Below are 17,300 nucleotides of genomic sequence, written 5' to 3'. Positions count from 1 at the left end.
CTTGTCAATTTCATGTGTGAACTACTAGGACTAAGACCACAGAGAGGCCTAGCTATTTGTTCCTTTGCTACCTCAATTTCCCAGTGATGGGTGTTTCAAGATGAAGGAAATATTAGCAAGACGACACATCATTCCTCTACTGCTTTCTGTAAGACAGACACTTTCTCTCCCACTGATATTCTCGAGGCTGCTTTTTAAAATACATCAAACTTAGCCTTTCTCTCCCTGTGTGTTTGATCGGTGTTCACAAGTATCAAAAGCTTTCGTTCATTTTTTCTCTCATTTTATACCCAAATAAACATCTGAGGTAGACAGGACTGGCATTATTTGTGCAAGTAACAGCTAAAGACTTCAAGGCTGGAGGTATTTAACTCATGCCACAAGGCAACACAGCTGGGTGTGTGCTGGCCCTGGTGCAAAACCACTGGTGTTTTGATTCGTAGTCCAGAATTGGTGTACTGCACCGTGAAGAGTACTAATACTATAGCTTAATGACGGTCGTCACAACTTCCTGTTAGTAGCATATTAAATGTACACATTGAAAACTATCCCTACCACATCTGGCCCCGTGATGTAATGGTTAGCAATCTGGACTCTGAAAATTATCCTTAACAAGTAATAGATGTCTCCACTCCTTGGGCTAATAGGCCATGGAGTTCACCCAGTGCAGATGTGAACTGCAGGAAGCACCCTGAAATAATAACTCTCTTCTCTGAACAGGTAAGTTTCAATGTGAATGAGTAACATCCGAGAGAAGCAGGAGCAATCCTGTTGCCACTGGGTCTTAATCATTAGCTTGCATCAGAATTGCCTGCAATGCTCTTGAAACCACAGTCTGCTGTGCTCCATCCCCAGAGTTTCTGAGGCAGTAGATCTAGGTTAGCACTTCAAAATGTGGATGTCTAGCAATTCCCAGATAGTGTTTATCTGTCAATCCCAGGACCACATTCTGAGAGCCACCTGTGAGAGCTAATTTCATATGTCAACTTGAGTGGGCCATGGGGTGCTCAAATATTTTGTGAAACACTAATCTGGATATTTATCTGGGGATGTTTTTGGATGAGTAGACTGAATAAAGCAGATTGCCTTCCTTAATGTAAGAAGGCCTAATCCAGTCAGGTAAAGGTCCTGAGTAGAACAAAAAGATCAACTCTGCCTAAGTAAGGGAAAATTCCTCCTGTCTGAGTACCTTGAAGCCGGGATAGCAGCTTCTCCCTGCCTTCAGACTAGAACTGAAACATCCAGCTTTTCCTTGGACTGAAACTCATACCATGTTCCACAATGGGCATGTCTATGTAAACCCACTCCCAAAGGCCGAGGAAGCTGAGAGGCTAAAGACAGAGTCTGACATATCGAGTTTCTCAGAAACACTCAACAGGGACTTACAAACAGAACCATGCACTGAACGGCCACCAAGATGAGATGGTGGATTCTATGGAGTTATCCCCAAGACCAAGGGCTTATGTACCATGGAGACAGAATGTCCATGCTTCAGAAGGGATGTGTAGGACAACTGCTTAAAGGCAAGATTTATGGTAAGTACATGTTTACACAAGGAACAGTAGGTAACACAGAAATCTTACAGGCATTCCCGAAACCAGAGTTAGTCAGAAGTCAACATGTTGGATGAGCATCCAGGATAGCATTACTTTAGCCTCCACACACCATCAGCTCTCCTGGGTCTCCAGCTTGCCAGGCCAGCCTGCAGATCTTGGACTTGCCATGCTCCGTAATCCTGTGAGCCAATTCCTATGATCTCTCTCTCTACATATATGTATATAAACACACATCCTATATCCATATAAACACGCACACACTTGTATGATATATGCATATCCTATAAGTTCTGGTTCTTTGGAGAACCCTTACTTATACACCACCACTGCAGGAACTTCACCAGGTGATAATGAATATTGGAAATCTGATGGCTGATGTTCTAAAGAAGCATCACCATTGGATAAAATAATAATTACAATAATAATAATGAAGCCAAGTTAGCAACAGAGCCAAGGCTGAGAAATCCATACGCTTTCCATTTATAAGCAAATAGTCCATTTTTTTTTTTCCTTTAGCTCTTGGTAAAGTAATCAAAATGACCATTCACAAAATGTATTTGTCTACCCAGCTGTATTTGAGGATTTTTTTTTTTTGTCAGAGAATGAATTTCTCTCTTTACACAGGCCTCTTCCCAGTTCCAACCCTCGAATCTTTGAAAAGCATATTGATTACACAGCAAGCAGCTGCAAGCCCAGATTTCCCCACCCGCCTCTCTGGGGATCCAATCCTCTCACGCTGCGCTGCACCTCAGCCTCCCCCTCCCCGTGGCTCTGGCCATGTCAGCCACGTTATGGGTTTTGTATGTCTCCCTCTGAGAAACGAAGGGCAAAATCCATGCTTCTTCATATTTGTGCCCCACTGGCTCTCCACGTGACAATTATTCCTGGTAGATAGCTTGTGAGCAGTGGATACAAGAGAATAGATGTTGGATGAAGAGCAGAGGTGCCCCAATAACTGATCATGCTAAACTTAGTGAGTGAACAAGTAAAAGTCTGAACACAAGAAGAAATTAGTGAGTAAACCAGGACGATGGAAGTGTTACTGTTTAAATTTAAAATTTAAGCCAAGGGAATCACGATGGGATCATGATTGTAATCCTGAGCTTTAGATTAGTCTAAGTGAGAACTTAGAAAAGTTGCATAAACTCTTTCAAACTCAGTGTCCTCAAATATAAAGTTAAGGTCATACCAGTGCTTCCCTCGTAGAAATAGTGTATGTGAGGGGAGGTAAAACACATAAATCCCTGGGACTAGAATCTAACCAAACTTTAAATATTAGCAAGTGTTATTTTATTATTTTGTGTATTTTTTGTGACCTGTAAATTGCTTTGAAAGCCTCTTCTGAGATATAAACTTTCCTTCATACTCTGATCAACAATTAGGTTCGAAGTTTAAAGTAGCAAAATTTATTCTCAGAAGGTGAGACTGTCTTAATGAATTCAGAATATGTTAACTTCTGTGGTAGGCATGCCTGGGCTTTGGAATAAATTTAACATTATCATAGCCAAATATTTTTATAGCTTATAATCCCCTCTTTCTTCCTATGTACAAAACATTCAGTATTAGGTGGGGATGTGACTGGTGGGAACTTTTGGTTTGACTGTGAAAAATGCAGTTCTCAACATATGCTACAGATGAGTTAATAAATTGTGTTAAGCCTCATCAATCGTAAAGACCCTTGCATCCCACAAAACAGGGAATATTAAACAGTGTCACTGCGAGCATCATTTGGAAGATCTTCTCCTTGGCATCTGTGTATCTCCAAGTCAGTGGACAGATCATGGAGAGTAAAGGCCTGGGCATAGCATGGAACTTTAGCTTCCATGCATCCTGATTTCCATCTGGCTGATCAGGAGTCATCCAACCAATTTCATCTCTCCCATATGGCCCAGTGCTTGTCAAAGAGATGTTTCATGATGTAGAATTTCTAACGACCATTCAAGTACCTCACAAAAACCCAGAAAATCTGGTGAGTCAGTTGGTCTGTATAGAAGATTCCTCCATATCACTGAGGAAGCTCAAGATGCTGTGGTTTATTCAGAGGAATAAACAAAGACTTGATAAAACAGAAATAGTTCAGAAGAAAAAGGTAAGCACCAGACTTGAATGTTATGTTTGCGCCCTAGGGACTAGTTGTAGGCATTCAGTGGTAGAATCTGACACTGGGGACAGATAATGAGATTTTTATGTAGTCCTGGGATACATACACTTATTCTTAGCTCCTAGACCAAGCATTGAGAAACACAGGAGTGAATTTTGAAGTGCATTTAACTCTGGATTCCACCGGAAGTGCCATTACTTCATGCCCCTAAAGCCTCATCTCAGCTAAGGGCACTCCATAATGGCAATTAAACATTTGAACATGAACCTTTACTTACTTAGCATAAAAATAAACCAAAATGGAAAGTAAGAAAAACACTTTTAAGGCAATGCACTCAGTATCAGTAATACCATTGCAATACTGATATAAAATGAAGCTCAATCAATCCACTTCAAACTCTCCAAACTCTAGAAGTCTGCACCTGCCATGCTCTTACGCCTAGAACACTGCACAGCACTCCACCACCACTGCTAATATGCTAAAATCTGTTCATCCATCTCATCTTAGGTTATTTCATTCCACCATGGAAAGCCTTATTTGACTTTCAAAAGGTATCAGCTGCCTCTTTATGTTAATCTTCTATTTTCTCTACATCACACAGTGTTTTACTTTCCTATACACTCATTTGTATCTCTGAGTGGGCTGGAAGTTCCTGGAGGACAATGCTCATGTCTTGGTCCCCGTTAGTCTCCAGTTGAATGATGTGCCTGGCAAATAGTAGATTTTTCAATCAGTATTTCTTGACTGGTTGACTGAGTGAATGTCTAACAAACATTTTAGAGAATTACATTGTACTAAACCATATGCTTAATACTGACATGTAAGGTATCTGCTGAGTTTATCTGAAAGTGCTAACTCCTGAATGGCAACTGGTATCTTAAGGTCAGCTGGCTTAGTGAGTTCACTGAAATGTATCTACAACTTCATCAAAATAGTTCTATGTCTCAGAAATTTGTGGCAATGGGTATGTACAACCACAATATAGAGTAGAATCTTCATTGTCAAACAGTCTTTTTGACTCTAGGCCCTTCCGCTGGGTAGACAGGACACCCCTTTTTATGTGCAGGTATATAGGTAAATAAAATGTAAACCTTGTTCACACATATGAGGTACAGAAAGATCTGATTTCCCCAAGGTTACACTAGAATTAGAAAAAACAAGCAAACAAGAATTCGAGAGGTGAAGTGACATAAATCATTAATAAATTAGTAGCTTTAAAACAGAAAACAGCTGATTGAATGTTTTCAAAGATTCTAAATGACAGCAATTAAATCAGAGTAATGACTAAGAAAAAAATTAAATGGTTTGAAGTTGTAGCAAATCAGTGCAAAACTTTCAGAATGTGGTTTTTACATTCCTTTCATATGTTTCTTTAAAATGTCCTCTTTCTGAGGAATGAGGCTAAAGAAATATAAAATATGTATTGGACTTTACTCTTTTGTGAGAACTTCATCCCACAAAAAAAATTTATTAAATCGGACTAAAAATGAAGAGTTTTATATTAACCACTGATTTTCATCCCTAACAACTGCTTTTCCTTGATAACTTGAAAATAAAATGCCCACATAGAATGTTTCAACTGGCTAGAATTTGGAAGTTTTGACATTCCCTATTTTAGCAAGTGTTAGTGAAAACTCAGAAATAAATTTTGTGCAAATGAAATGTACAAGAGAAACACATCCATTTCTCCTTATTCTCCTGAATTCTCCCACAATGTATAGGTAGAATTTTAGTGAGTTCCCTGCAGGACTGAACCTTTGTGTCATGACAAAATTTATATATTGAAATCCTAACCCCCAGTGTGATGGTATTGGGAGGTGGGACCTGTGGGAGGTGATTTGTTCGTAGGATGGAGCCCACGTGAATGGGATTAGCATCTGTGTAAAAAAATCCCAGAGAGCTCATTCCCTGCTTCTGCATGTGGGGATACAGCTAAAAGGAACTGTCTGGGAACCAAGAACATTACCTCACAAGACACCAAATTTGCTAGTGACTTTACCTTGGATTTCCCAACTCCCAAACTGTGAGAAACATATTCCTGTTGTTTCTAAGCCACCTAGTCTATGGTATTTTGTTATAGCAGCCTGATCATATTGGAACCTACCCGTGCCTTTTATTTTCACATGTGAATGAACTTCTTTTGATTGACTTTCAGAGTATGTAGATCTGACCTAATCCCTAATAAGTACAAAACATATCCAATGTTTTGTTATAGAAATACTACTGGCTGGGCACGGTGGCTCACGCCTGTAATCCCAGCACTTTGGGAGGCTGAGGTGGGTCAATCACCTGGGGTCAGGAGTTCGAGACCAGCCTGGCCAACATGGTAAAACCCCCATCCCTACTAAAAATACAAAAATTAGCCAGGCATGGTAGCGGGTGCCTGTTATCTCAGCTACTCAGGAGGCTGAGGCAGGATAATTGCTGGAACCTGGGAGGTGGAGGTTGCAGTGAGCCTAGATCATGCCATTGCACTCCAACCCCAGGCCAACAACAGTGACACTCCGTTTAAAAAAAAAATACTAAAGTTTAGATGGTATGTCTAATTGTTACTAATTTTAGCTATGGATCAAACCAGATTATCTGAAGCATGTATATTTCAACCTTTTGTAATTACTCATAATGAATTAACCATCAGTGGTATGATACAGGCCTTTAAAGAAAATCATCATTAAATAAAAAATAACTTTCACATTGTATTATTTAAGAACGCATTGGGTGCATTAAGGGCATCTCCTCCTGCATCCCACAGGCCACATTCCTTCCCCGACTCCATGCTCTTTAAAGTGAATGAAGGGAAAAACGCACTTTTCATTCCTCAGTTTCTGAAATCACTGTATATTTTATCGAATAGATTCCATATTGTAAGTTGTCTAGTAATGTAATAGACTGGGGCAGTGATTCTTAAATTGTAGTATATATAAGAATCACCTGGATATCTTGTAAACTGTTGATTTCCAACCCTTGTCCTCAAAATTGCTTATCCCAGCAAATCTCATCAAAGGAATTTACATTGCTAATTGGCACTGAAGGTGATTCTGACACAAGTTGTATTTCGCCTTTGATTCTACATTCCCACCCCATACTACAATGCTTTTGACAAGCTTGAAAGAGGATGTTCTTTAAAGTTGACTTTATATTCCTTAATTTCTCGACATCAATCTTAAAATGTGTTTCTGGGGCCTCATTACATTTTTTTAAAGTGTGTACCTATTCTTGTTTTAATATTTCTAGTATGAAATAACTCTATAGGGCTTTATTTGCCAACAATATCCTATTGTTTGCCAGTATAAACGTTGTAGGCAGATATAGCTCCTACACGTATTCATATATATTCTATTTATTTAACGAAGTTTTTAAAATCTAAGTATCTAATATCACATGTCTTTCACTGTGGCTCCATAACTATAGGCAATCAGTCATGCAGCGCATTAGCTACTGTGTAGCCCTAATTTTCTTTCTGAGCAATTCCATTTCCTTTTCATCATCATTGCTCATTTCCCACATTTCTGACCATGATATTTTCTACACTTACTGCATCAATTATAAAAACCTGTAATTGTTAGCCTATAGCTTATTTTTGTCCCAAAATTGCATTTTAAAATTTAAAATATGAAAATATTTTCATCAGATTCCCATTAACTCAATGTTTCTTTCTTTCTTTTGTTTTTTGTTTGTTTGTGTGTTTGTTTTGTTTGTTCGTTTGCTTTTTTGATGGAGTCTCGCTCTGTCACTCAGGTTGGAATGCAGTGGTGAGATCTCAGCTCACTGCAACCTCCGCCTCCCAGGTTCAAGCGATTCTCCTGCCTCAGCCTCCTGAATAGCTGGGATTACAGGCACGGGCCATCAGGCCCAGCTAATTTTTGTATTTTTATTAGAGACAGGGTTTCATTATGTTGGTCACGCGGATCTCGAACCTCTGACCTGGTGATCCGCACTCCTCAGCCTCCCAAAGGATTGGGATTACAGGCGTGAGCCACCATGCCTGGCCAACTCAATGTTTCAAATCACTTAATCAGAAATGAGCACCCCTTGTTATTTTATTTAGCCATGGAATAGTGATTCTTGTAGCAATTCAAGAATTTATAAAACAAGCATATTGTGGTTAAATGCAATATCCCCAAAATGCCAACCCAGTCAAAAACCGCAGCTAATCATCCTATCCTGCCTATCATATCTGTATTTTACCTACAGATTTAAAATAAATGAATATCAATTCGAATAATAGAGTTAAAATAAGAAAAAATAAAACTATTACTGCATACTACATTTCTCCCAAAAATAAATTAAAAATCAATAATCATAAATGCAAGATATTTTATGGCATTAAAAAAAAAACTTATCTGGTACGTTAAAACTCTTCATCACTTAATAGTATCTTCTTTCCCCCACCCAGAGAAGCATTAGGCTTAAATGATCATTTCTAGGGCAATATTCTTTACGTGGTAGAAAAACCAAAAACAATGTTCATTTCACCAGAATGAATACAAAATAACTAAAAAATTATCTATCACATTTCTTCTACTCCTTTTTCTCTTCGTTGTCAACTCCAGAGTTGAAAGAATAGAGAGAAGGTAGGTGTTGTTTTCCTGAACCACATTAAAAAAAAAAATTAAATACCAAGGAACCTGTGATTATTTTACATGAATAACAAATAAGAAGCAGTGTTGATGGGCATTTATATTCAATAGTGATCGTTTTAAGAATACATGAATAAATGCTTGTAAATCTATTTGTAAAAAAATACAAAAAGGCTTCTTCTAGCCATGTTTTATCTTATATCAGCTGATGGGTCATCTGCCTGCTATTCCATTTTCTCTAATTCCTTTCCCTGAAGCTGAGTTCTGAAAATGATTACAAGGGTTTGAATTGTAGTAAAGTATACTCATCTGTAATTACTATCTTTAGACTTGAAGTTTTTATGGATGTTTCAGTTTGTGTGTCACCACAGATTGAAAACAGACAACACAAAAAGGTTTTTGAATGAAGGCATGAGAAACCCTACAGAATCTTTTTCCCAGACAAATGATCATAACCGCTAAAAATTATTTTTTTTAAAAAAGAACTATTTAAAGTCTCTAGAAACTGTCTTATGGGCAAGTAGGAACAGAGAACAAGAAAACTTAAGGAATCTACCAAATCTTAGTATGAACAGGGAAAGTCAGTGGTCAGTGGCATTTGAACCATAGCTTGTTCTGTCTTCCTGCCTTGTGGCTCAGAATGACAGAAGTTTGAATCCTAGTGGCTATGGCCAAGAACGCAGGATTCCCTTTCCCTCTACCTTTTATTCTAGAATACCGTCATTTCTCATCCTCCACCCCTGCTTTGTTTTGCATAAGCTCTATTCCAGACAAGAGTGGCTAAGAAGCACAAGACTTTCTTCTTCCATCCAGGCCTCATTTAGAGAGAAAAAGCCCTAACAAAGGAACAGCAGGCCAGGAACACTGAACCCCTATCAGTCTCACCCCAGATGACTTATAAGTTGTCTGTTCCATGCTGGTCAGGCAGCCCAAGAAGACTAGAAGTGATCACCAGTTGTCATTGCCCTATTCATAAAGCAAGGAAGTAACTCGAATAAGAAAAGCATCTCATGCCTACCCATGCTTTGGAGCAGGGTTCGGAGCTGCTTCTCGGAAGGAGAGGAACAACATAAGAACAGAGAGCTCCATGGGCATCCTTGCCTCTGTTTGGAACAGACTGTGAAGAAGTTCGATCCTAAAGGTGCTTTCAAAAACAGTGGAGACTTTAGTAGTAAACAAAGAGGAAGCTGGTAGCTCCTTATTAGCAACAAGCTAAACATTGGACTAGCTAGAAGTTTATCAGAGAAAATCAGGAAAGAGAAAGATGAGGAGTCCACCTAGCATGTCAGTGAAAGCCTCAAAGACCAACCTTAAAGTCTATAAAAGGGCCCAACATCAATTATATCAGAAGTGGAACAATTTATGCTCCACCCAGGCCTTGTTAAATGCAATAGAATCAGCTGGCAATTAGTGGAGCCTAACTTCTGGGTATGATATCAGAAGATGCTGGCAGCATAACTGAGATATCAAGGAAAGCAACTTTTTGAGTCCACTCTTTCATAGTGAAAGCCCACATGCCAAAGGCTGACCCATCTGAGGGCAAACATTAGATATTTCACACTGTGGTTGAAATATCCTTCACTAGAAGACACTTACAGGCTTTTATTATAAGCCCCAGCCTCTGCTCCACACAAGGTTATCGCACAGATAAATTTTCTATACTAGCACTCTTGTTTCTATTCTTTCTTGCTTGGGCTCACACAATCCTATTAACTCCTATTTAGCAGGTCCAATTAATATAGCTTTAAAGGCAGATTTCCATGTTTCTGTTTTATAACACTACATAGAGGAAATGTCCCCTAGTCAGACACACTAATTATCTCCACAATACATTTAGGTAAATTAAATAAAACTAGTTACACATTCGAACACCAGTTTTTCTCTAAACTTAATTTTTTTTTCCATTTTACATTTTCTTATACACCCAGTAATGCAACTCTCTGGGAGAAGAATCAATCATACCTGAATTTCATTTGTAACCTTTACTTTCAGAAACTGACTACAGCATATCTGCTATTTTAAACCATGGGGAACCTCATGGCCACTTGTAAATCAAGCTTCCCCATCTCCTTCCCTTTCATTACTTCTCTTCTCAAAGCACAGATTTCAATGAGCCAGGGTCATGCTAGTGACTCCCACATCTGACACCAACTATTCTGACACCGACCCTAACTGAGGTAGCACAATTCAATTCTGGCATGAACCACATAGAGTTAACACAGACTCAAGAAGTTAAAGGGCACAGTCCACAAGATTGTCTTCAGTTCATATCAACTGGCTGCAAATTGAAAATATTTCCACCACCCTCCTCAGGTTGGATAATTTCACTAGAACCACTCATAAGACTGATGAAAACACTACACTTAGCATTACAATTTTATTATAAAGGACTCCACTCAGAAATAGCAAAACAAAGAGATACAGAGGGTGAAGTTTCCAGGGGTCTGGTATACAGAATTTACATGCTTTCTTAGGTTGCATCATTCTCCTTGCATGTCAGTGTGTTCACCAATCAGGAAACTCAACTCCACTAAGCATTAGTGTCCAGAGTTTTTGTTGAAATTTAATTACATAGGCATGGTGAATGTAATCCATTGGTCACATAATTTAACTCAATGTACTGCCTCCCTCCCTTCCACAGAGGTTAAGGGTAAGGCTGATATTGTTGGCACAAACCTGCAAGCCTCTAATCGTATGAGTGGCCTTTCTGACATTAGTAGCCCCAATCTTTTTTTTTTATTTTTTTTATTTTTTTAATTTATTTATTATTATTATACTTTAAGTTCTAGGGTACATGTGCATAACGTGCAGGTTTGTTACATATGTATACTTGTGCCATGTTGCTGTGCTGCACCCATCAACTCGTCAGCACCCAACTACTCGTCATTTACATCAGGTATAACTCCCAATGCAATCCCTCCCCACCCCGCTCCCCATAATAGGCCCCGGTGTGTGATGTCCCCCTTCCCGAGTCCTAGTGATCTCATTGTTCAGTTCCCACCTATGAGTGAGAACATGTGGTGTTTGGTTTTCTGTTCTTGTGATAGTTTGCTAAGTAGCCCCAATCTTAAAAGCTATTTAAGGTCTTACCATGAGTCACCTCATAAGTACAATTTCACGTGTATTTCAAGGGCGCGTTGAATAATCAAGATACTTCCATCATTGGAAAGTTCTAAGAGTTTTTAGAATTGTTGTGGTAAGAAAGTGAAAGAAAGGCCAGACAATTTTTAAATTATACAACAGGAACTTTAAAGTTGAAAAGTTTATATTAAAAAAAAAAGAACTGATATGAATAACCAGAACCACCTTCTTAAAACACTGAGAAAAGTAAACAAACACACATACAGAAAGCAGAAAAGGGTAATAAAGGTTAGAGCAGAAAGTAATAAAATAAAGACTGGGAAAATAAGACAGATAATTAATGATATCAAGATTTGATTCTTGGAACAGACCAAAATATTGACAAACCATTAGTTATATTAGTAAAGAAAAAAAAAAAAAAAAACAGAGACAGGATGCAACTTAATATCAAGAGTGGAAGTAGAGGAGACATGGTTACAAATGTTGTAGAATAATAAAGAAGCTTATAAGAAAACACTAAAAACAACTTATGCCAAAAAATTTGATCACTTAGACAAAATGAACAAATTCTGAGAAAGTACCAAAACTGACTCACAAAATTATATCAAATGAGAATAGATCTATAACAAGAAACTGAATTAAAAATTTAAACATTTCTAAAAAAAAACAAAAACAAAAACAAAAAAAAACAAAAAAAACCTCAGTCCTAGCTGGGAAAGGTGACTTACACCTGTAATCCCAGCACTTTAGGTGACCGACGAGGGTGGATTATGATGTCAAAAGATCGAGATCGTCCTGGCCAAGATGGTAAAACCCCATCTCTACTAAAAATACAAAAATTTAGATGACCCGGCATGGTGATATGCACCTGTAGTCCCACCTGCTCATGAAGCTGAGACAGGAGAATCACTTGAATCTGGGAGGCAGAGGTTGCAGTGAGCCAAGATTGTACCACTGCATACCAGCCTGGGCGACAGAAACAAACAAAACCAAAAACAAACAAAAAAACCAAACAGCAAGCAAACAAACAAACAAACTCGGTTCCAAATTGCTTGATGAGTTCTACAAAACATTTAAATAATAAATATAAATTCTTCACTAACTTTTACAAAAATATTAGGAGAGAGCACTTTCCAAGTAATTCTATGAGGCAAGTATTATGCTGTATCAAAACCAGAAAAAGATAGCGAAAAATAAAACTAGAGGCCAATATCTCTTACTAAACTATATGTAAAAAGTGTCAGGAAAATACTAGCAACTGAATCCAGAAACATAAAAAGATTATACACAAAGATCAAGGGCAATTTCTTCCAAGGATGCAAGAGTGCCATAATATCTTAAAGTTAATTGATGTAACACACACAACACACACTATCTCAAAGGACACAGAAAAAGTCATTTGACAACAATTCACACTTCATTTATATCAATTATATAAAATGTCCAGAACAAGCAAATCTATAGAGGCAGAATTTTTATCAGTAGTTGTCTAGAGTTGAGGGTGGGGGTGACTGTAAAAGTAGAGTGACTGCAGCCAGGCACAGTGGCTCACGCCTGTAATCTCAGCACTTTGGGAGGCCAAGGTGGACAGATCACAAGGTCAGGAGTTCGAGACCAGCCTGGCCAATATGGTGAAACCCTGTCTCCACTAAAATTACAAAAATTAGCTGGGTGTGGCGGCGGACACCCGTAGCCCCAGCTACTTGGGAGGCTGAGGCAGGAGAATCACCTGAACCTGGGAGGCAGAGGTTGCAGTGAGCCAAGATCATGCTACTGCACTCCAGCCTAGGCGACAGAGTGAGACACTGTCTCAGAAAAAAAAAGAAAAGAAAAGAAAAAAAAAAATTTACAAGTAGAGTGACTGTTAATGTGGGATGGAGTTTCTTTTACAGGGAATGCTGGTAAAATGCTCTAAAATTGATGGTGGTGATGGCTGTGCAACATTGTTTATATATTAAGATGCAATGAATTGTACACTAAGCAGTTAAATTGTATGATATATTCATTATATTACCATAAAGCTTTTAGAGAGAAAAACTGCAGAAGTGCAAACGTAAAGTCAAGTGGAAATGACACTCCAAGGTATATGAATAGAATAAAAGGAAAGAAAAATATACAAGTATATATAGTAATAAGACCTACTTAATGAGATGCATAGAATTATATGATCTATTTCAGTCACCATATTAAATCTGGCATAATACAAAAGACATGTAAGAAAACTAATAAATCTCTTAGATTCTCATTTGAGCAGACCCCCAAATGAGATGTTTTTTATGTCCCAATTTTAAAGGTTATTTTGCTCCGGAGGATTTAGGATCTATTTTTTTCATTAGTTTTTACAAGAAAAAATCATTTACTTAAATCAGAGCTGGCTTTATTTTAATAACCACAAATTTTATGCAGTCATGTTAATATTTGAGAAAATATACATTTAAACCTAAATATTTCACCCAGGGAAATATTATAAATTATGGTATTTTTACCTTTGGCTTTACAACGATTAAAACAAAAAAAAAGACCTGAATGTTTATTGAAATAAATACTAAATATATTGTTAAGGAAAAAAAAATCTCAGCAGAGTCCTACTTTGCGTTATAATAATGTTACAGCTACTACTTTTTCCTTTTTAATGTTCAATAAAATGAATTATCATCAGAAATCTAAGAATAATTATCTAAAACTGCACTGCTTTCTCACAATGTGTAATTCATACAAATACGAAGAAAAAATAGCTTACAATCATACACCAAAAAATTAGTATCCTCTAAACACTTTCATCTCATATACAATACATATTTTTGCTGTTGTGTACTTATTATCCTGAAAAATAAGTCTCTAGAACTTAACAAATAGAAAGTAGTCAGTAAAAAGTAACCTCATTATAATTAGATTTGCAGTAATAAAGTAGTATGGAGTTTACTAAATTTAAAGAAAGTGAACATATTATATGATGCACTGTACTAATTAGGTTTGTTTTTATTTTATATGTTTTGAATTATGCATTTACTATAATTCTGCAGGGTGAAAGCAAAACAAAATTCACCTTTTATTTTTTGAAAGAGTGAAATGAACCAATCAAGTTCAAGCCACCTAAAATTTATAAATGTTCAACTTTTGTGTCTTCTAACAAAATTAATTCAATCTATCCCTTTGTTATTTTATTGATTTATATATTGCTGATGAACACATTTATTAGCTGCCTAGCTTGGCACTATAAATATGTGTGTGTGTGTGTGTGTGTGGGTGTCTGTATACACACGTTAGAGAGATATGTTTTCTATATATTGGAACAGATGCTGTGACTTAGTCTCCTCAACTAATAAATACAATTTTTCAATGTGCTTTGTTATGGAACAATTTTACCTGTAACATGGCGTACCTTGAATTTAATTTAAACTTCCTTACCATAGTTTTGTAAATAAGACTAAAGGAAATTTGTGCTGGAGGAATAGCAATGTTGCAATTATTGCCAATATTTCCAAATAACTAAAAGAATGAAATTGGAATGTTTCCAAAACAAAGAAATAATAAGTGCTTGAGGTAATGGAACCCCAATTAGCCTGACTTGATCATTTAACATTGCATGTTTGTATCAAAATTTTACATGTGCCCCAGAAATATATACAACTATTATAAATACATAATAATTAAAAATTGTAAATTTATTAATAAATAAAATGTTGGGAATATTAAAGAATGGACCTATAAACTCACTCTTATTACTGTGGTTCCTATTTATTCATTTATTTTTATTTATTTGTTTTTGGAGGTGGAGTCTCCTTTGTCACCCAGGCTAGAGTGCAGGGGCGCAATATTAGCCCACTGCAACTTCCACCTCCCTGGTTCAATTCATTCTCCTGTCTCAGCCTCCCGAGTAGCTGAGATTACAGGTGCCCATCACCTCACCCAGCTAATTTTTTTGCATTTTTTTTAGTAGATTCGGGGTTTCACCATGTTGGCCTGGCTGGTCTTGAATTCCTGACCTCAGGTAATTGGCCTGCCTCAGCCTCCCAAAGCGCTGGGATTACAGGCGTGAGCCACTGCGCCCAATCCCTGTGGTTCCTATTTAAATAAAGACTCTTTTTTTCCCCTTCATTCCCCTCTTTTTGGTTTTATAAATCTAGCACATAGCATAATGTCCTGAAATTACTCACTTATCTTAGGTTTTGAAACGATTGCTTGCTCAAATGTCTTTCCTTCTAAATTGATAGCACAAACTCTGGTTTTTCACCATTAAATCCCAATTCCTTGGCAAAATGTTTGACAGATACTTCGTTTTCAATAATGTTTATTAAAAGAGTAAATTATGAATATGTTTAACACCTATGTTAGGGTTCCAGAGAGACAGAACTATATATATTTTATCTTTTATTTTATACATATTTATGCCATTATATATAATATATATGAGATTATGTATATTATATATAATATTACATAAAATATATAAGGGATTATATATACTATATACAAGAGATTATATAAAATATACATGAGATTATATATTATATATAACAGATTATATATGTGAAACTATATATTATATATAACAGATTATATGTGAAATTATATATTATATAAAACCGATTATATATAATGAGATTATATATTATGTATAATATTTTACCGATTCTTAATTAGCAAGCGATCTCATTTTCTTAATTGCTTAGTTAATGGTGAACTCTGTATTTAGGTTAAATCATTGGTAGCTTGGAAAACATTTTATTGTATCTCTGACAGTTTGTCTAGTTGCTTTTTTTTAATCTTCAAAAAATGCCTATCATTTTAATAAAACAGATATGAAGTCCTGGTAAAAATTTGACTTACTCTTTATAAATCCTTATCAAATTTTGATTCAATTTTGTAAAAAACATTATAAAATTTGTTTAAGTGATGTTTGACTATTCATGACCTTCAGATATCCTGTCACTCTTCAAATAAATATTATGTGGCACAATTATCCATACTTCATAGATGGCAAAACAAAGTTCCCCAAATGGATGATGAGTTTTAAAAATCATAAAACTGGTGTCAGAACTACAACTGAAGCCCAAATTTGGAAGCCAAGGTACCAGTTATGGGCTGCCCACCTTCCCTCTGTACCACAAGCTTAAAGATGTTGTACATAAAATCACATTTATGCACATACCCAAACTGTCTCAGGCAATTCTCGTAATCCATAGGATAAGAATGTTCTTGGAGTGGACTGCTCCATCTCTCCCGTAACACTCTTTCCTCTGTGTGTGAGTTCGAGAGTGGTAGTGAAAGTCCCGCAGAGGGACAGAACCAACAAGCTATCAGGCGTGTGAGCAGGGAGTTTACTTGGGGAACTGGCTGGCGGTTCACCGCGACGCCCGGAACAGGCCGCAGAGAAGCCCCAGGACTCGGCCACGTCCCAGGCCCCCAAACCAGGGAGGCCCACAGTGTGCTCCCAGTCAGTCCTCCCAAGTCCGATAGCCCCAGGGGCCACAAGCTGAAGAACCTGGAGTCTGACTTCCAAGGGCAGCAGGAGAGGAAGCAAGCGCCCAGCACGGGAAGAGAGAGTGAGCCAGAGGATGAGGACCTTGCACACTGCTCATCCCCCATCTTCTGTTGGCCTGGTTCCAACCGCGCTGGCAGCGGATTGGCTGGTCCCCCACACTGAGGGCAAGTTTCTTCTCCCAGTCACCCACTCAGCTGTCAATCTCCTCTGGCGACGCCCTCACAGTCACTTGAGAAAGAACTTCGCCCAGCCTTAGGCACCCTCCTCCAGCCACGCTGACTCCTAGGATTAGCCATCACAGATAGTATTTGTCTGCGTGAATATTTATTTCTTATTGAGCATCACTCTGTCGTCCAGGCTGGGGTGCAGTGGTGTGATTTTGGCTCACTGCAACCTCCGTCCCCATGGTTCAAGTGACTCTTCTGTTGCAGCCTCCCGAGTAGCTGGGATCACCAGCGTGTGCCATCACGCCCGGCTAATTTTTGCATTTTTTGGTA

At 37.7% G+C, this 17,300-nt stretch overlaps 1 protein-coding gene across 1 annotated transcript in view; it reads right to left on the bottom strand.

Annotated features, from left to right (window-relative positions):
• LOC139362631 (uncharacterized) overlaps positions 1–16,907 on the bottom strand; it is a 37,846-nt gene extending 20,939 nt beyond the window's left edge. The window contains exon 1 of the mRNA XM_071094142.1: positions 16,471–16,907. Within this exon, the coding sequence (XP_070950243.1) occupies positions 16,471–16,907 (437 nt within the window). The remainder of the gene's footprint in view (positions 1–16,470) is intronic.
• Positions 16,908–17,300: the final 393 nt, after the last annotated feature.

This window comes from Macaca nemestrina, chromosome 4, assembly GCF_043159975.1.
Source record: "Macaca nemestrina isolate mMacNem1 chromosome 4, mMacNem.hap1, whole genome shotgun sequence".
Lineage (NCBI taxonomy): Eukaryota > Metazoa > Chordata > Mammalia > Primates > Cercopithecidae > Macaca > Macaca nemestrina.
Note: the sequence above shows the minus strand (reverse complement) of the source record. Positions and strands in the feature narration are given on the sequence as shown.